The sequence below is a fragment of the Oryctolagus cuniculus genome, chromosome 12 (genome assembly GCF_051225735.1).
Source record: "Oryctolagus cuniculus isolate XC-2025 breed Fujian yellow rabbit chromosome 12, ASM5122573v1, whole genome shotgun sequence".
Taxonomy (NCBI): Eukaryota; Metazoa; Chordata; class Mammalia; order Lagomorpha; family Leporidae; genus Oryctolagus; species Oryctolagus cuniculus.
In genome coordinates this window covers 65,695,375-65,716,844 of record NC_142878.1, presented here as the reverse complement: position 1 = coordinate 65,716,844, position 21,470 = coordinate 65,695,375, and the positions used below count along the sequence as shown (strand labels likewise).

At 40.4% G+C, this 21,470-nt stretch overlaps 1 protein-coding gene across 4 annotated transcripts in view; it reads right to left on the bottom strand.

Annotated features, from left to right (window-relative positions):
• Window positions 1–921: 921 nt before the first annotated feature.
• Window positions 922–21,470, bottom strand: part of SNAP23 (synaptosome associated protein 23) — a 36,956-nt gene continuing 16,407 nt past the window's right edge. For 2 of the 4 annotated variants that reach the window (NM_001446621.1, NM_001446619.1), the window contains 7 exon segments: window positions 922–4,035; window positions 6,108–6,252; window positions 7,470–7,628; window positions 14,884–14,916; window positions 19,540–19,657; window positions 20,354–20,402; window positions 21,175–21,216. In NM_001446621.1, coding sequence (NP_001433550.1) covers window positions 3,970–4,035; window positions 6,108–6,252; window positions 7,470–7,628; window positions 14,884–14,916; window positions 19,540–19,657; window positions 20,354–20,402; window positions 21,175–21,216 — 612 coding nt within the window. In that variant the 3' untranslated portion in view covers window positions 922–3,969. 4 annotated transcript variants of the gene reach the window in all.

Below are 21,470 nucleotides of genomic sequence, written 5' to 3'. Positions count from 1 at the left end.
CTTTGGCTGCAAGCAATGTTTATCCATTAAAGGAGGAACTTTAACCTGCAAATAGCCCTTTGTTCTTTAAAAGAAGACTGATTAGGAAGATGTTTCAAGTTGTTGTTCCGGACACATAAGTAATAAAATACCTTCATATGACTGATAACATTTCATAGTAGTGTAACCAGCTTATTAAGAGAATCTGAGTGTACAAAGGTACATTTCAGATCATCACTGATATGAACATTTAGAAGGATACTCTGTTCTGATTTTCTGAGTTTTTATCTTAGCTAAGGAATTATTACTAATTTACTGATAGTTTTCAATAATGGTTAAACCTAGCTTAACCATTAATAAGAGATTACAAGAGCCTATTCTTTAAGAGCATTTCAAAAAGCTCATGGAAAAATGAAATTGGGAGATAGTTTGGTACAAATTATTTTGAAACCCATGCAGTTTTTTTTACCATACACATTTTCATGGACTTTTTGATGTACCCATAAAGATTACTCAGCAATGCCCTACTGTGCGCCTTCTCTCTGTCTAAGCTCCTTCCCTAAGCCGAATTAACTGCTCCCCCATCTGTTACTAAAACACTTTTATATTTCTCTCCCTTTCTTGCTAGACTGAATTACTTGAGGGCAGAGGCTCAAATATGCCCAAAGTTATAGAGAACAAGATTTAGACTTAACTGTGAGCTAACAAAGCGATCTGACCAGTGTGGTCTGGAAATCCAGATTCTAGTTTGACACCAACCTAAGTCCACAAAAACCTTTAGAGTTTATAAGGAATACCTCTTCTTTCTCAGATTTGTTATTAGGATATGAATATGGTACTAAAGTCCATAAAACCACTAAGCATAGTACCTTATCTGTAGGGCATGGAAATAGGAAGGCTTGAAACAGAATATTAAATGGGTAAAAAATGACTACAGGACAATGAACTTTTGTAAAAATTTGTTGTATTTTGGAAGGCAGACAGATCTTCCACCCACTGGTTCACTCCCCAGATGTCAACAACAGCCAAGGCTGGGCCAGACTGAAGCCAGCGTCCAAGAACTCCATCCAAGTCTCCCATGTGGGTAGCAGGGACCCAAATACTTGGGCCATTACCTGATGCGTCCTGGGGTTCAAATTAGGAAGCTAGATCTGAAGCACAGTGGAGATTCCAACCAGGCACTCCAATATAGTATGCAAGTGTCCCAAGCAGTTACTTATCTACTGCACTACACAACCACCTCAAGGATAATAAACTTTAATATTAATCTAAGAAATATAAATCTGATTAGGAATGTAATTGGTATAACCTAGAATTTTAGTAAGAGTGACCTAAATGAAACAGCCCTTAAAAACTAATTCAAAGTGCAACTGAATATAAGATATCTGGGATGTAGCTGTTTAAATTAAGGGAAGATTCATAATCCTTATGACATGGAAAGATCTAGAGTTGAAATGTGGAAACAAAACTGAAGGGAGAAAAAACTACACATTCCTATAGTAGAGGATAAAGATCACTGTCATAAAACTGGAAACTTGAAAAGGAACTTACTGTTATCAAAAAAAAAAAAAGGGATAGTATCTTTTAACTATTTATAGGCTAGTATTATGCTCAAGGTCACATACCTAGTAAATGACAAAACCCAAATTTGAGCCCAAACTCCTGAGTTTGTGTTAACCACTCATTACTACCTTTCAAAAGAAATGCAAACAAGTTTCTAATGTAAAAGGAGAAAAATCAGAAAGGCTTTCAGCTTGAGCTGCTAGTTCCTTATAGGCCTAATTTCTATGCCTCACCTCTTTCTTTCTAGGCAGAAGCTGTGGAAAAGTTTGTAACCTGGGATCATGAATTGGTTTTCAAGAATTCCACGTTTCTTATTTATGCATGATTCACATTCGTGTGCCTGTTTCTCTGGGAAAGGGGGCTGTGCTGTCTTTCGTCAAAGCCACAAAGCAAACCTTGACCTAAAAGAGCTCCACACTCTGGAGAGAACAGCAGCTGTCATTAAGCTCAGATACTTGCCAGGCACTGTTTGATGTGCTTTGCGTACACTACTGCTCTCTGCGTTACAACTCCATGAGGCAGGACATAGGAATCCCATGTACAGATGGGAAACCAAGGCACAGAAATGGGATTAGTTACCACGCCAGCAAGTGGCACAGCTAGAGAGTAGGTCCAGACAATGTGGTGCTTTAACTCATACTCCTAACCAATCAACCTGGGCACCACATACTGGCTTCCTCAGAACTATTTCCTGTAGCCAGACAGTGTTAGATTTTTAAGAGCTTTTGGGAAGGGCATTAGGTCTAACACAATCCCCACTGTTTTATACGTCTTCTTTCTTTACACGTCCGCCATCACTGGCAAACTGCTCATTCTCACCTGGATGGAGCATTTCTATTCCACCCGCCAAACAGCCTCCTCACTTGATTTAACTATTTTCCTCTTAAGCCTTTGAAAGTTCCCATATTAACTGTGTGTTCTCCAAGTAAGGAGATTATAATTCTCACTAAGAAATATTCTTTCAGTCACTAGTGTATTTAAGCTCTAATAAATAAAAGATTGGCAATGATTAAAACAAAAGTAAATAGGTGCCAAAGGCAGCTTTCTATTGGAGTGCCTCTTAATTTATGGACCTTTGCTTTATTCAATTTGTTAAACAGGAGCCAATGAAATTATTGCCTTCAAAATAACAGTCATAGAGATACGTTACCTAATTGAAAGAACAATACCATTAGTTAGTGACACAATTTAATTATAAGGATCAAGCAGTGGTTATTGGTCAAACCAATCCACACTGAAAGCTGTGAAGAGTGCAGATGCTAATTTTTAAATGAAGGTGACACACGCCAATCAGATTCTCAGAACACTGTTCAGGATGTGCAAACGCTTGACTTTGGGCAGAGTTCAATACACAAGGCTAAGAGACTGACAGTGCAGTCACCAACAATTAACCATGGGTGTAATTTTCCAAATGACTTTTAGTAAAACAATAAATTCTAAACTTTTTAAAGTCTAAAACTACTTAAAACTCAAAGCAATCTATTTTCTACCTGAGATCAAAGTAAGTTTCCTTTTCCCTATCTAAACATAATTCTTGGCATTGAGGTAAATTTAAATTCACGTGATACACCTGTCAAACTGTTCCAAAAAAACTTAAACCCTGCTTTACGAGAGAAATTCTCACAAAGCATATATTTACATATTTTTTCCTCAAAGACTGACAAATTTATGAGGTTAATAAGCCTAGAATGGGACCATGATACTACTACTAATATGAAAATAAAAAGTCATTCATTTTTACAAAGTGTTCCTGAATGGTGCAATAAGAATGGGATCACAAAGTCTATGTACATAAGAAAATCATTTAAAGTTTCAGAAGTTAAGCTCATTTTAAGAAAACCCATTCTATTCTCTTTGGAGCAGCAATTTTACTTGTTATATATGACAAAAATATTGTGAAAAAGAGCTCCAAAGCCAAATATTAGCTTAAACTGGCAATTACTGCAACTTAATTAAAACTTAAACCCAACTAGATCTTATCGGTGGCTATGCAACTTTTTGCTTAATGGCTGCAGGTGCTTACTGAGGTAACAACCTCTATCCCTTCTTCCACCACAAAAACAAATGCAAAACTAACCAATCAAAACAAAACAACCTCTACAGCTGCCTTCTTCATGCCACTTTGGCAATGCTTCCAGACCGTGAAAGCAAGAGAATCTGTTAAAGTGAATGAGAAGGATGAACACACTGTGTGCGATGTGTGAAGATGGATCTAAGTATGAACTGAGCAAGCCCTGGGGCTGAGCAGCAGTCTGCCCTCACGAGACAGAAAATGAAAACGTAGAGGCTGTGACCACTCTGGCCCTTCTTCCACATTGTCTCCCCATCAGAAGAGCACAGAACCAAAATGTCAAACTCAGAAAAGCTAATGACTTGGGAGGAGGAGCTAGAGAAGTGAATAGACGATAAAGAAGTACAGCAGTAGCTTTAGCTGTTAATGAGTTTCTTTGCTCTGGCATTGGCAATGTCAATACGATCTTTGTTGGTGTCAGCCTGAAAAAATAAGAAGATATCAACATTAATTCACAAGGTAAGTCACTTTAATAAAAGTTAAAGTTTATACATTTGGAGTAATCAACACACTGAGAAAATTCAAGAAACACTTGGAATTACCTAACTCATGTTGGGCAAGAAATGACAGAACATGAAATTCATTTGGAAAAACTCTAGTATATAAATATGACATAAAAGTGTAACAGAAGAATCTACCAGTATTTCATGAGTTCTATAACACATTTGTCATGGTGTAACAGGTCTGAAACCTGGATGCACCTTATAATCAATGGCTTTTTTTTTTTTTTAAGAGATTTATTTTACTTATTTGAAAGGCAGAGCTACAGAAAGAGATCTACAATCTGTTGTTCATTCCCCAAATGGCCACAACAGTTGGGGCTGGGCCAGACCACAGCCAGGAGCTTCATCTGGGTCTCCCATGTGGGAGCAAGGACTCAAGGATTCAGGCCATTCCACCACTTTCCAAGCACATTAGCAAGGAGCTGGATCAGAAGTGAAACAGCCAGCACTTGAATTGGTGCCTTTATGGGATGCTGGCATTGTAGACAGAAGCTTAACTCATTATGCCACAGTGCCAGCCCTAATCAATGGGATTTTTGATAAAATAAAACAGAAAAATGTCCTTATCTGTTATAGACCTGGATCTTAATGAGAATCATTAGAACCAAATCATAGAATCTCAGCTGGAGCTACACTAGATCTAATCCACACAGACTGAAATAACCTTCCCAAAGATCTCTGTGACAGATTCATTACCACCCACATCAATATCTGAATTTAAATGATGAGTAATATGTAGCCTAAACCTAGACCACAACATTGAAAGTACCTTATGAACCATTATTTGCTTCAATGAAATCTAGCAAAAGTGGTTGGATAGCAAAACTTAAAAAAAACTGAGATTTAAATGAAGTATGATCTTTAGATGTGACATATCCAAACACTGAAAATAATTTTACTTTCAGTATCTTTTTGATCATGTGAAGTAAAAATGAAAAATAAAATCTATTTTCCATTAATCATATCACTCTTGTATGAATACTCCACAAACACCATCCTGCAGAAATGATATTTGCTACTAACACTTTCAGGAGGTGAGGATTCAGGAACTTATTAATTTATTAGTTAAAAAAAATAAAATTTCAAAAGTGAACTTATAGGGGTTGGCACTGTGGTGTAGCAGGTAAAGCCACTGCCTGCAGTGCTGGCATCCCAAATGGGTGCCGGTTTCAGTCCTGGCTGCTGCACTTCCAATCCAGCTCTCTGCTATGGCCTGGGAAACCAGTAGAAGATGGCCCAGGTCCTTGGGCCCCTGCACCCATGTGGGAGACCCAGAAGAAGCTCCTAGCTCCTGGCTCCTGGCTTCAGATGAGTGCAGCTCCAGTTATTGTGGCCATCTGGGGAGTAAACCAGTGGATGGAAGACCGATCTCTCTCTCTTTCTCTCTCTCTCTGCCTCTCTGTAATGCTGCCCTTCAAATAAATAAATAAATAAATCTTAAAGGAAAAAAAGTAAAAAAAAAAAAAAAAAAAAAAAAAAAAAAAGTAAGAAGAAAAAAAAAAGCTACAGGCTCCTGGCTTCGGATCTCCCCAGCTCTGGCTGTTGCGGTCACTTGGGGAGTAAACCAGCAATGGAAGACCTCTCTGTTTCTGCCTCTCTGTAACTCTGCCTCTGCCTTTCAAATAAATAAATATTTAAAACAAAAAAGTGAACTTATTCAGGGTTTTTAAAAAAATAAATAAAAGCACCATCAAAGATAATAATAGTTTCATGTATGAAGTCATTGCGATGCCATGCTTTCAAATTAACCAACTGCCATACAAGAGACAGGAAGATGTGGCTCTTGTTTATCAGTGTGCTAGAAAATGTTGCCTCATCAAAACTGTAAGTCCTAGGAGGACAAGATCTGCTCTAATCTTTTCCCCCCAAGTATCGAGCACAGATGTCCACTATCAAAACAAATTGGTTCATTAAATAAAAGTTAAAAAAAAAAAGAAAAAAAAAAAACAAATTGGATGTCTCATTTTCTTGTGGTCATAAAAAGACTTTACCTTTTCTGTAATCCGGTCTATTTGTCGATTTTGAGCTTCAATCTCATTTCCCATGTCCAGGGCCATGTTCTTTAGATTTCCCAGGATACTGCCCACTTGAGTCAGGTTCTCTTCCATTTCATCTTCTCTGGCATCATTAGTGATACTATGATAAAAAGATAGTTAATTATTTCTGTCCAATTAAAATGGCCTAAGTCTGGATTTAATTTTCATAAAAATATTCAAGGGGATGTAAGTTACTATTCTTGGGGTTTATTGAATAATAAAAATTGAAAGACTGATCAAGGAGAGCACAGCTTGTTAATACCATGGAGGAGAAGATTAGAAAACAACTATAGAACAAGAACAGTATTTCTCAAAATGTGATTCCTAGCATCACCTGAGAACTTGTTAGACACAGGATCACACTAATTCTCATACTCAACCTCTAGTTCTACTGCATCCCTGCAATCTATATTTTAATAAATCCCTCCGGGTGATTCTAATGCATGCTTAGGTACAATGAACCACTGCTCTAAAAGAGGTATGAAAACTACGGCTAAAAGGCCAAATCTGGCCTGCGATCTGATTTTGTAAATAAAGTTTATCCAGGGGCCAGCACTGTGGTGCAGCAAGTTAAGACAGCACTTATAATGCCTGCATTCCATATTAGAGGGCCTATTCAAGGCCTGCATCCCATCCTATATTACAGGGCCAATTTGAGTCCTGGCTGCTGTACTTCATATCCAGCTCCCTGTTAATGTCCTGAGAAGGCAGTGGATGACAGCCTAAGTGCTTGGGTTCCAGCCACCCATGTGGGAGACCTGGATAGAGTTCCTGGCTCTTGGGTTCAGCATGGCTCAGTCCCAGCCTTGAGGCAATTTGGGGAGTGAATGCATTAGCAGGGAGCTGGATCAAAAGTGGAGCAGCTAGGACTTGAACCAGACTCCAACATGGGATGCTGAAGACAAGCAGTGGCTTAACCTGCTGTGCTACATGCCAGCCCCCAAAAATAAATCATGCTCATTTGATTATGCATGCTATGTGGCTATGTTCTATAGCAGCAGAGCCGAGTAACTGCAACTGCAACTGTATGAAGTATTTACTGCCTGACCCTTTACAGGAACCCAGCCGGTCCCTGCTCTACATGATACATATTTTTCCATCTACAGAAGTAAAATATTACTCCAGTAACAGTCAAGTACTGAAAAGTATAAGGAGAAATTAATTCCATCATCCACAGGCAACAACCACAGTCAACGTTTTTGTCACAGGCAGATTCTGAAATATATTTCAAAAATGGAAAAAACACTATTTCTATTTGCTAAGTTAGGTTCACGTGAGAGATTAGAAAGGCGCAGACAGAGGGAGGAGCTGGCATACCGTTTAATGTATCCACCGCTGGCTGCCCCGGTGCTTGGTTGCTGAGGCTGACCATTTGTTACCCGGCCCGGCTGCTTAGACACCACATTGCCAGGCGACTTGTCTCCACCATCTCCCCATGTTGTCTTGTAGGCCTTACTAGACTCAAAGTTCTTCGTCCTATTAAGAGTCAGGAATACGGAGATACCAAAAAGCAGGAGAGGGACAGTTGTAATAATTAGTACTGTTCATCTTGAAGAAGACCCTAAAATCTAGCAGAAAAGCTGATATTGCTGAATCTATGCTTCACTTCATGGCAACATGGGATAGGAAAAAGATGAATTAGTAAACCCACTGACATCAAATCATTTTTAAAGGGCCCAGATAGTACTTCTGTCAAATCTTCACTAAGCTGTTAGCAAGTTGCAAACAGCAATCATTTGATTTTCTCAGGTTCCCTTGGCTTCTGGTACTTGCCAGAAAAGAGGTTAATGGTCACTAGAGAAAAACAAGTCCCCTAGGAAAGCTGTTCTGAAATGCCTTAACAAGTTCCTTGGAGACATCTCACAGTGGGAAGGATGATAAAGAAGGCTGAAGAGACCATTCTTAAACTCTGGGTGCCTACTCTTACTTGAACCAGGGTTGTTTCAGCTGATCAGGTATTCTAAATTACAATTTGGCAGGAAATTTTAAAAGTATTTCTCAAAAAAGAAATATCATGAAAGACATGAATTATTTCTAAATTGGAAAACCAGGCCGGCGCCGCGACTCACTTGGCTAATCCTCTGCCTGCGGCACCGGCACACCAGGTTCTAGTCCTGGTTGGGGCACCAGATTCTGTCCCGGTTGCCCCTCTTCCAGGCCAGCTCTCTGCTGTGGCCCGGGAAGGCAGTGGAGGGTGGCCCAGGTGCTTGGGCCCTGCACCTGCATGGGAGACCAGGAGGAAGCACCTGGCTCCTGGCTTTGGATTGGTGCAGCACGCCCGCCTAGTTGCCATTTGGGGGGTGAACCAATGGCAAAAGGAAGACCTTTCTCTCTGTCTCTCTCTTTCACTGTCTAACTCTGCCTGCAAAAAGAAAAAAAAAAAAAATTGGACAACTAAAGCCTTGGTCACATTGGTGCCAGTTACAAATCCTTTGGTTGAGGGCTTTTTTTTCCTTCTTCCAAAAAAAAAAGTTTACTTTTTTGTTGCTAAAAAAAAGATTCTAAGTCTAGATCTTCTAAAAATAAAAGCAAAAGCATGTGCTTTACATGTAATAGGTATGGCCAAAAATTAGTCATTGGCAGAATTTTACCATGAGAATTACTACTCAAACTGGTACAACTGAGATAAGAAAGTTTGTGAAAACAGTGACTCTTTCCTTCAGAGGCATACGGGTATTCATTTTTGGCAAACCTATAATTGGATTTTTGTTCTTAACCATTAATGCTACAGAAAGGGTACTACTTCCTGTTTTGATAACAGGCACTGCAAAACTAAACAAATTTATAAACACCAAAAAATTAGTTCTCATACTGCCTTTCTTGGTTCCACTTTAAGTTGCAATTATATTTCCTATTTATGCTGTACAGTTAAATCTTCCCTTGAAAAAGGTGGGACATACATTTTTAAATGAGTATTTAGTTTTTTTAGAGTTATTTATTTGAAAGAGTGACATAGAGAAGGAGACACGCGCGCGCGCACACACACACACACACACAGAGATCTTCCATTCTCTGGTTCACTCTCCAGATGGTGGCAAAAGCCAAGCCCGGGTGAGGTCAAAACCAGGAACTCCATCCAGGTCTTTCACATGAGTGACAGGGGTCCAACAACATGGGCTATGCTTTACTGCCTTCCCAGGCGCATTATCAGAGAGCTGGATTAAAAGTAAAGCAGTCAGGACTTGAACTGGCACTGATATGGAATGCTGGTGTTACAAGCAGTGGCTACACCCACTGTACCACAAGGCCAGCCCTATATGTATATTTTCATATAATTATCTGTCAGTTTACTGAAACCTATTTACATGTTTTCTTTGTTAATCATGTAAGCCCCAGGCAAAATTATAAAGCAGAGTAGTAGATAGAAAACAAAATAAACAAGGCAGGTATTTAGCCTAGTGGCTAAGACTCTGGTTAAGATACCGTGTCCCACAGTGGACTGCCTGTGTTTGACAGCTGGCTCAGGCTCCTGACTCCAGCTTCCTGCTAATGCAGACACTGGGAGGCAGCAGTAATGGTTTAAATAATTGGGTTTCTGCCAATAACATAGGATTCCTGGATTGAATGGATTCAACTCCCTGTTTTTTTCATTTTTTTTTTAAAGATTTATTTATTTGAAGGGCTTTTACTGTGGCATAGCCAGTATAGTTGCCACCTACAGTGCTGGCAACCCATGTGGGCGCTGGTTCAAGTCCCAGGTGCTCTATTTCTGATCCAGCTCTCCGTTATGGCCTGGGAAAGCAGTCCTTGGGCCTCTGCACCCATGTGGGAGACAGATGAAACTCCTGGCTCCTGGCTTTGGATCAGGCCAGCTCCGGCTGTTACAGCCATTTGGGGAGCAAACCAGTGGATGGAAGATCTCTCTCATTCTCTCTTTTTGCCTCTGCCTCTCTGTAACCCTGCCTTTCAAAAAAATAAATAAATCTTTTTTTTTTTTTTTTTTTTTTTTGACAGGCAGAGTGGACAGTGAGAGAGAGAGACAGAGAGAAAGGTCTTCCTTTGCCGTTGGTTCACCCTCCAATGGCCGCCGCGGCCGGCGCGCTGCGGCCGGCGCACCGCGCTGATCCGATGGCAGGAGCCAGGAGCCAGGTGCTTTTCCTGGTCTCCCATGGGGTGCAGGGCCCAAGCACCTGGGCCATCCTCCACTGCACTCCCGGGCCACAGCAGAGGGCTGGCCTGGAAGAGGGGCAACCGGGACAGAATCCGGTGCCCCAACCGGGACTAGAACCCGGTGTGCCGGCGCCGCTAGGCGGAGGATTAGCCTAGTGAGCCGCGGCGCCGGCCAAAATTTAATAAATCTTAAGGAAAAAAAAGATTTATTTATTTGAAAGGTGACAGGGAGAAAGAGATGAAGATCTTTTGCCTGCAGGTTGACTCCCCAAACAGCCGCAACAGCCATAGCTGAGACCACTAAAGCCAAGAGCCAGGAACTCTATCCAGGTATCCTGTGTGGGTGGCAGGGGCCCAAGTACTTGGCCATCCTCCACTGCTTTCAAGGTGCATTAAAGAAAGCTCAATTGGAAACAGAGCAGCCAGGACTCAAACCAACACTTTGGTATGGGATGCCAGAGTGATGGGCAGCAGCTTAAAACTGCCACCCACAACTTCAGCCCCAAATCCCCAGCATTGGCCCTGGCCCAGCACAGGCTACTTTGGGCATCTGGGGATCTGACAGTGGGTGGGGGCTCTCAGACTGTTTCTCCTTCTGTCTGTCAAATCAACAACAACCATATATTAGTCTTCAGAAAGTTAGTAACCAGAAGTATTAACGAATGAAATATGAAATGGGCTCAGATTGTGAAACAGGTGGGAAAGTGAATAGTGAGATACTGTACTTCTGAGAGTCTTGGCCCAGAAAGGGCAGTAGACTGGTACAGGATTTGCAGGCTCCTGTTTTTCAAGGGATAGTCACATGCCTCAACCTCTTTCTCAAACTTAACAGGCAAGATTTAAAATTCCTTAAGCACTTATGAGAACTCTTCCTCTGACAGTTGGATTCAAGGGACATAAGATGCATTATGAGGGGACAGCACTATGATGCTGGGATCCCATTGGGTGACAGTTCACGGCCTGGCTACTCCTCTTCTGATCCAGCTCTCTGCTATCTCCTGGGAAAGCAGAGGAAGATGGCCCAAGTGCTTGAGCCCCTAAACCCATGGGGAAGACCTGGAAGAAGCCCCGGCTTTGGATTGGCCCACCTCTGGCTCTTGTGGTCATTTGGGGAGTGAACCAGTGGATGGAAGATGTTTCTGTCTCTCCCTCTCTCTGTCTGTAACTCTATCTCTCAAATAAATAAATAAATAAATTTTTAAGTGTTCATACCAATGTACACTCCTAAAAAAGATGCATATGAATTGTTTTAAAATGGTAAGGTGAATGAGTTTTAATTGAAGCATAACCTATAAACAAAGAAGAGTATTGGTTATCAAATTCTTCTCCCATTAAAACGACTGGATGTTCTTCCAATATCAAGGCAGAAAACAAAAAAAATGCTGACTTTGGAATGCTTTACAGCTTTGCATTGAATTGCATGCTTACCTTCTAATAGGTTTGGAAAATATATGCACTTTTTTCATGCAGTTATGATATGTTCTGTATGTTTAAGATGATTTTAAAATGCTTTTGATTTCTTAATTATTAAGTTTATGAAACCAGATTAAATATCTATATTCACATCAGCCTTATTTTTCAAATAAAAATTTGAATTTTCAAAAACAAATGCTTTTGATTTCTAACATTCAGCCTCAAGAGAACTCTGTGTCTCTATTCCTGTACCTTCGCTCTAGGTAACGACTTTCGACTGATCCACACCTTGCCACCTGCCATTACTCTGAAGCTTTCCCTACCAAGTTGGAACATGATGAAAGCTGTATGTTTCAAAGGCATTGTCAAGGGGGCTGCCTACCCAAGTTCATGAACTAAAAAGTGTTTGAAATGCAATAATGGTTTGAAATTAATTTGCCTTCCTTCCAAAAGATCTTAAATGCTTTAAGGGTAGTATTTCTCAAACTTGACTGACCATAAGAGAAAGCTGGTTATTTGAAGATTTTGCTTCAGTACATTTGGTTTATAGCCTGGGAATCTTTTATTGTTGTTTCATTTAAGTTCAATGGGTCACTGAACAGTAACTTAGAATTCGAGGAGTAACTTAGAATTCTCTGGTAGTATGCCTAGAAACATTGATAGTCTACATACTGGGATACTGGAATCCAAATATTAGCTATTATTCTTCATATCAAGGAGAAAAGGAAATTATATGGGACCGTGCTGTGGTGTAGTGGGTAAAGCTGCCGTCTACAGTGCCACCATCCCATAGGGGCGCCGGTTTGTGTCCCAGCTGCTCCACTTCCGATCCAGCTCTCTGCTATGGCCTGGGAAAGCAGTGGAAGATGGCCCAAGTTCTTGGGCCCCTGCACCCACATGGGAGACCTGGAAGAAGTCCCTGGCTCCTGGCTTCAGATCGGCTCAGCTCCGGCCATTGCACCCAACTGGGGAGTGAACCAGTGGATGGAAGAAGACCTCTCTCTCTCCGCCTCTCTTTCTCTCTGTGTATAACTCTTTCAAGTAAATAAGTAAACCTTATTTAAAAAAACTAATTATAGGGGCCAGCACCGTGACACAGTGGGTAAAGCCTCTGCCTGCAGTGCCAGCATCTCATATGGATGCTAGTTCGAGTCCCAGCTGCTCCACTTCCCATCCAGCTCTCTGCTATGGCCTGGGAAAGCAGTACAAGATGGCCTAAGTGCTTGGGCCCCCTGCACCTGCGTGGGAAACCCAGAAGAAGCTCCTTGCTCCTGGCTTCGGATCAGCACAGCTCTGGCCATTGCAACCATCTGGGGAGTGAACCAGCAGATGGAAGACCTTTCTTTCTCTGCCTCTGCCTCTCTGTAATGCTGCCTTTCAAATAAATGAATAAATATTTTTTAAAAAACTAGTTATAATATGGAGTGGATATGATATATGCATATGTGCATGTGTTGGATAGTCAAGCTGTAGAGGAGAAAAACAGCAAGAAACAAACAGTAAGAAATAAATGGTAGAAATCAAATATTTAATTTTTAAGCCTTTAAGCATAGTCTTCATAATTCTCATAAAGATCCAAATTTAAGGAGTGAGGCCAGTGGTGTGACACAGCAGGTTAAGCCACTGCTTGAGATGCCACCTTCCCACATCTAAGTGTCGGCTACCGCTTCTGGTTCTGCTTCCTACTAAGGTGCCTGAGAAGGCAGCAAAAGATGGCCCAGGTACTTGGGTCCCTGTTACCATGTGGGAGAGCTGGATGGAGTTCCTGGCTCTTGGCTTCAGCCTGGCCCAGACCTGGCTGTTATGGACATTTAGGGAGTGAACCAGAGGATAGAAGATTTTTGTCTGGCTCTCTCATTATGCCTTTCAAGTAAAGAGGTACAGAGAGAGAGATAGACAGACAGACAGAGATATCTTTCAGCTACTGGTTTACTCGTCAAAGGCTGCAACAGCCAGGGTTGGGTCAGGCAAGTCAGGAACCTGGTCCAAGTACTTGGCCATCTGTTGTTGCTTTCTCAGACACACAAGCAGGGAGCAGGACCAGAAGTGGAGTAGCTGGTACTCTAATAAGCACTTACGAGCTTCACAGCATCGCAGGCAATGATCTATTATGGAATAGATTATAATATGTATAAGGAGGGACAACTTTTATTTTGAAAAAGAAGATAGAGGCAGGTGTTTGGCCTAGTGGCCACGACACTCGTAAGAGCGCCCACATTAATGCCCAGTTCTGGCTCCTGACTCCATCTTCCTGCTCAGACCCTGGGAGGTAGCAGTGATAGCTCAAGTAACTGAGTTCCAGCCACCCAAACAGGAAACCTACATTGAGTTCCTGGCTCCTGGCCCAGCCCCAGCCCCTGCAGTTTTCTCAGGAATGAACCAGCAGATGAGAGCTCTGGCTCTTCTCAAATAATAAAAAATAAAATAAAAAAGATTCTAGACACAGCAACATTTAAAATTTATATCCCACCTTGTTTTCAAATAAGATTTAAGGTGACTTAGACAGGCAATTAAATCCTTGATTTGATAGTGACCTAAATCATGGGAAATCCAAATCATTAGAAGCAACACTTTCATAAAGGAAATTTTCATTCAGGAACCAGAAAGGAGTAAGGAAACTTAATGGAAGATAGGATGCTAAAATCAGAGTCCTATGAAGAAAAAGGTGCATTTAGTCTGAAATCCCTTACCTTTGGTCAGAGCTAGACTGCAGGAGCTGTCTACAAAGCTTAACCTATTTTAAACTGTTTAGAAAACGTAGTAATCTTAAATGCTATTTAGCCAGAACTTAATGATCACAGGCACTCATTAAAGGGTGGTATTATACATTAAAATTCTTTTATCAAGTCCATTATTTGTCAAACAGCACCCATGAAGAACAAATTCACTTTACATCCCACACCACAGCACAGGTTTTACGACAGTCTCCATCATTCACAAAATCCATGCGCATGCACAGGAAAGCCACGTGAAGCATCACCTTTAGATAGCAGGTTAGCAGCCCAAACTGCGCCACAAGACTGCATCTCAGTGTTCCCTTTGAGCAGTTACTGAGCCCGGCTTCTGAGGTTAAATCTTCATTTTTAGTAAGCAGGTTAGAAAGGAAGAGATTAGATGAGAGAATGAAATACAGAGAATAGTAAACGCCAGCCAAACAGAACAGATGCAGTTTTAGAGTTTTAAAAATACAATGCATTCAAATTCCTGCCTGGTTTCATAGAAACAACCAACATCTGAGAATCTGGGTAAAAAGAAAAACAAGAAAACCATTTAAACCACAGCACACTTCATTGTTCCTCAGAAAGTTTGAGTGACAATATTCCTTACCAAAATTATAAAAATTAATACAAGAGAAGGGAAATACTACTGGAGATGTGAAACTTCCTCACTCCTTAGTGGCTATACATTTCCTTCATTGCTTTTATCACAAATTTCATTTGAATTATAATTTTTAAAAGTGTATTTCCACTTCTAACTCTCCCACCAGTCAACAAGTTCTGCAAGGACATTCAATCAACAAGTATTTATTGATCACTTAATAAATATCAAATACCATATGGAACATAAAAAAAAAAAAAAAAAGAGTAACAACAAATAAGACAGCCAGCACCAGAGGTAGATCTCTGTGTTTCAGTGAGTAGGATGGAGGTAACATTCAGTTGTTGAAGGAAACATTAACCAATATGTGTTTTAGCCATTCACAGCTCGGTTTGCATATCTCAATATTACATAAGATTGGAATAGCAAAAGACCTATAGCACCTATTTTGAATTTCCCTAGTAAGGGGTCTTAAATACTGATTTGTCTTCAAACTATGTGCCTTTACGTTGGACTTTATAAGACCAACTCAACATAGAAGAATATCTTATCAAAGAACATGTAAACTGGGATATCAGGCAGTTCACTGCTATGTGACATTCCATTTTAAGTCTGTCTCCTTGCTAATTATAGTTTATTGGTTACTGTCTAATATAAAGGATATTTTTTAAAAAGGGTATGTGTTATTGTGCTGTTAGAATTCCAATGTAGTAAACCACGGTATTTATTCATTATTTTAAACTTTAATACTAGTAATCTGTTGTTAAATTCTATCAGGCCTTTAGAATCAGCTACAGTTAAAATTCTCTCATAACACAAAGTTCTTTTAAGTACAGATATTTCCATGTCTTATTTAAAAAAAAAAAAAAAGATTTTCTGATCTGGCTTCAGTTAATCCTGTTGAACAAAAGAAATCTTAAAGGACAAATCTACTCAAGCATTTTCTAAACAGCAATGCATCCAATATCAGCAACAACAAAAAAGCTCAAAAAAGCAATGTGGCTTATAGCTCAGGCAAGAGCTCTGGCAGGTCTTGAATCCCGGCTCTTCCATTTGCTAATGTAGCTTCTTTGTGCCTCTGTTTCTCCAGATGTAGAATGGTGATAATAAGAGCATGGATCTTATTGAGGCCGTTGTTCAAGGATTAAATTAGAAACATTCAGAATGACAGATTAAATTAATGCACAGGCCTACTACAATTTTCATCTAAAACACTGGGATGCAAGATGTTCTCAGTAGTACCACATAATCAAATACATAAATATTTCTATAGTAAAACAAGTTAATATTTACACTAAGTGTGACAAATAAAAACTAAATGTTCAGTTCAGGTTACATTTTGCAGTTTAGTAAGTGGTAACGCTATTTACGAAAAAACAAAAAACCTTGGCTTTGGAGTCTTTAGATTTCTGAATGGCAGGTAAGAGACTATAGAACTGGGTTGCTACTACTACTACTAGTACTACCTGAATTAATACTAGGTTTATACAAAGACCAAGATCATGCGTCGGCCTCTGAGAAGCTCATGTTACGACTGCTTATATGATAAGCCTAACTGAAACTCTGATTAGCAGTTAAGATGAGGAGGCCTCAACGGTATATAAAGAAGAAATAGATGAAAGAAAAAGAATAGAAATCAGACATTTTTAAACTGAGATATCACTCTCTCCTCTTCAGGGAACAACTGTTCTGTTACAGTCGCCCCTTGATTCTATCTGTTAAGAAGTGTATCCTCTTGACCCACTGAGTAAAGGCTTTGCTGAGGTGAGAAGGCTGAAGACCATATTCTATTTTCTCTCCCATTGGTGTCTAACAAAAGCTTGCCTATGCTTGGCTGCAGTTCACAATTAATACTTCTGTAGAGGCCAGCGCTGTGGCTCACTAGGCTAATTCTCCGCCTGCGGCACTGGCACCCCAGGTTCTAGTACCAGTTGGGGTGCCAGATTCTGTCCCGGTTGCTCCTTTTCCAGTCCAGCTCTCTGCTGTGGCCCGGGGAAGGCAGTGGAGGATGGCCCAAGTGCTTGGGCCCTGCACCTGCATGGGAGACCAGGAAGCACCTGGCTCCTGGTTTCGGATCAGCGCAGCACGCTGGCCATAGTGGCCATCTAGAGGGTGAACCAACAGAAGGAAGACCTTTCTCTCTTTTCTCTCTGTCTCTCTCTGTCTAACTCTGCCTGTCAAAAAAACAAAACAAAACAAAACAAAACAAACAAACAAAAAAAACTTCTGTAGAGCAATTTCTCACTTCAATAATCTTAGGATTCAAAGCTCTTCCCATTTAACAACCCATGACTTACGAGCTGATCTTGCTTTGGATTCTAGGAAGGACTTCCTCTTTGTTTTTCTCCTAACACCTATCTCAAAGAAATTGACCTACATTTGTGGGGAGCAACTCAGACTAGACTAAGTTACTGGAATTAAGACTTATTCTATGCATCTGCTCTCTCCCACAAAATGGCACTGGGAGAGGAGTAAACAACTTTTACACAGCTGCCTCCAGTTCGACCAGTAACCTGCAGGAGCTGATCCTGCTCCTGATTGGAGGAGAGCAGCGTGCTCGGCGTGTGGGTAGCAGAGTTGGGATTGGTGGAAGAGGACTATAAAGGAGGAGAGAAACAACATGCACCAGGAACATCTAAGGGGAACATCCGAATAACATCTGAGCAGCCCCCGAGAGAGCTGGCCGGCGGTGTGCCGCTCCCCCACGGAAGTGGGGAAAGTGGCAGGGGGAACCGCCCTTCCACGGAGGTGGAAGGGACAGCAGCCAACCCGGGAAGAACCAGCAGCAAACCCGGGAAGGGCCGAGCAGACAAAAGAACAGCGCAGGGTCCTGTGTCGTTCCTCCAAGAAGAGGGGGAGCAACATACATTCTTTTTTCTTCACTCTTCCAAGTGACTACACAGAACAAAGGGTAAAGGAACAAGCTTGCAAAATATAGCTAAGAGTTGGAATCCAATAATCTGCACATTTATGACTTAGTTGCCTAAAGAACCTGCGATACCCTGAGAAGTCAGTTATTAAAATGTGGACTTTCAGCGAGTCAACCAAGGTTAAAACAAGTCAATAGTTTTACATTAGAACAGGAAGCCAACAGACAAGACTGGCAGAACACCATCGAATCTGAAAGCCTGGCCAAAACAAACACTAAAGTTGATCAACAGGCAACTTAACTCTATTTTCTCTAGCAGAAATGGCACAGAACATGTAGTTACATGAAAACATTCATTTGAAAATAGGACAAAAACTCCTCCATTCCTAAGTCCTCTGAAGAATCAAAATGCTAAGAGTCAGTAAACCTTTTTATGCCACTCTTGGACTAACAGATCAACTGAGACAAATGAATGGAAGTACTAATGTTTACAAAGATCTTTAGAAATGAATACTTTCAGCAGTAAGCATAGTCATTCAATCCCTAGACATTGTCATTTCAACTAAGAGTAAAGTTCAAAGTTATTTTATTAATTACTTTTTTAAACAACAAAGATGCACTCCTTCTAACAGAAGAGAAAGACCATGGTAAACTGTCTTAGAATCAGACCTCCTGTTAGTCTGAATAGATGCTGTATTTGTCAACATCACAGAGTCTGGTTTACCCAAGGATAAGTAGAGAATTTAAATATTCACAATGGAGGCACCAAAAGAATGAATTCTTCTGGGTCATGCAAAATCTCATCATACATAGTGCTTTGAAGACCTTTCATGTGCCAATGTACTAGTCTCCAAGTCTTCAGCATTTCTTCTTATTACAGATATAATCAATTGATTTAAAATAAATTCTCTTGATTTGTGCAAGCACCTTCTCTATCCTCACTAATAAAGTCCAACCTCACTGGCCTAGAATACAGTAAGTTTTTAACTAGTCTCCTGGTTATATAATCATATACTCCACTCTAACCTATCAATTCCTCAGCTTGGCAGCTTCCTTAATCCTTGTTTCCTTTGAATCTTACATAGCAAAATGCCCTCCCTATTTCTCAGGTTCATCCAAATTCCTGCTAATCACTGAAAGTCTAACTCATCTGCCACCTCTTCTGTAAGATGTTCTCCAGCCCAACCTTTATCACCTTTCCCCCTATTCTTAATTGATATCATATGAGCTAACACTAGATTTACATATTTTCTGTTTTTTCTTCATACGCCCAACAACATAGCAGTCTTTTGAAAACAAGGCCCAAGTCCTTTATTCCTTTAGCCATCTCTCAGGAGCCTATCACAGAACACATACTCGAGTTTTATTAACTTTCCTTGTTTGAAACGAAAGACACTAACCCCATCCAGCTCTGTATCGTTCAAATATGTATTTTCCAAAATTTTTGTATTTTACTACAAATTAAAATTGGAAATCGCTCCCAGTATTGGCCAAAAGTAAGCCATGGTTTTCAGTGAACATAGCTATTCGCATGAAGCACTCAATCTGCCAAAAGAAGAAATATTTTAAGTTTACCTAACAAACATCCTCATCTAGGTCCAGTCATACTTCTAACCTTACTTGGGAGGAGATGCTCTCATTTACTGATTTTGAAAAAAACTTGATTTATCCACTCACCTATTACATGGGCAGACACAAAGGCCACAGCACTTGTTGAGTTCTGTTAAGGTCTTCTCTGCCTCTCTCATGTCTTTATTTATCTGGTCCATGCCTTCTTCTATGCGGTTTAGTTGTTCTAAGAATAAAGTGTTGAAGGTACATTTTCTGTTACAGTATCAACAAGAAAACGCCATAGTGGAATAGCAAACTTCAACTTCAAATCTACCAATACTATACCACAAAGAATAAATCTATCAGTGTCAGAAGATATTACAAAATGTTCAACATGAAGACACTCTTACACCCATACTGACAATGGCTTATAATTGTGGAAGGATCTATTCTAAAGAAATCTGTACACCAGGAGCATGTGAAGATTTAGCGCCCTCCCAATGCAAGCAAGTGTACTCTGACCACATCAGATCTCCAGCATTCCTATCACTTATTATGCTTGAAACTTGAGGTGACCACAAGACTAAACAAAAACAGATGAGATTTCTCAAGGCCAACTCAAATCAAATGTTCCCAAGTTAATCTGAATCTAAATCGGTTTTAGGACTTAACTTTGATTTCTAGGGTGAAGTAAGAATGCATAGAGGCCTGATGCACACAATAAGCGATGCTGGCCTAACACATACTTGGTATATAGTTGGTCACTGCCCCCTGTGCTAACCAGGCAATAAACATGATGTCATTAAAATCAGAAGTAAACACATCACTCATCTTACAAAGTTAAGGCATTCTCAAAGGAAAATCTATACAGGGCTGATTTGATAGAACATTTTGGCATTGTAAAGCAATTTAAGAATTTCTGTCAGTAACTTTAACTCACCCCCTTGTTCATCCAGCATAGTGATGGTCTTGATTCCTGCATCCTGAGACTAAAACAAAGAGGGAAAATACCAATAGTAAAAAATAAATTAATTAATTAAATACCCTAAACCAACAGAAATAAGACCTTAAAAGGGCTGACAAATAGCAAGACTAGAATCATTTGGAAATTCATCCTCAGAGGATTGGAGCTACAGATAGAACTAGCATTCTTTTTTTTTTTTTTTTTGACAGGCAAAGTGGACAGTGAGAGAGAGACAGAGAGAAAGGTCTTCCTTTTGCCATTGGTTCACCCTCCAATGGCCGCCACGGCTGGCGCACCGCGCTGATCCGAAGGCAGGAGCCAGGTGCTTCTCCTGGTCTCCCATGGCGTGCAGGGCCGAAGCACTTGGGCCACCCTCCACTGCACTCCCAGGCCACAGCAGAGAGCTGGCCTGGAAGAGGGGCAACCGGGACAGAATCCGGCGCCCCGACCGGGACTAGAACCCGCTATGCCAGCGCCGCAAGGCGGAGGATTAGCCTACTGAGCCGCGGTGCCGGCCAGAACTAGCATTCTTAAATCAACACACTTCAACATAATATCCAAAAATAATTAAGTCAAAAACTTAAAATTAATTCATCTTTCCGAGCATATTCCAATACCATCACAAAGGGAAAAGCAGAAAAGGCCAGTTAGCACATGGTTTGACAATTTCAGTAATTGCAGGTTTCAAATAATAAAGTATATTGATAGAATGTACTTTAGCAGCAACTCCAGCTAGTGCTATCAGGATCCCTCCTATAAACTTCTGTGTTTAACTTGATGATTAAACACTTTCTTACCTCAATGGCTAAACCCAGGATTCTCCTTGTACTTTCCAGAGACTAGGAAAAAAATACAGTTTTAGTTTAAACATTTCAAAATATGTAGCCAAAAAAAAACACAGACTATATTCAGAACGTTATTCTGTTTAAAAATCACTAGCCCATCCCTCCCTTTAAAACAAAATCAAGAAAACTGGTCACTGTATTTTCAGTTATTCTTATCAAGTCCTTCTTAAAAGAAAATTAGGATGGTACACTTAAAGGGGTTCATAAAAATTTGATGAAGACAGAACTCTAAGAATATTACACAGATA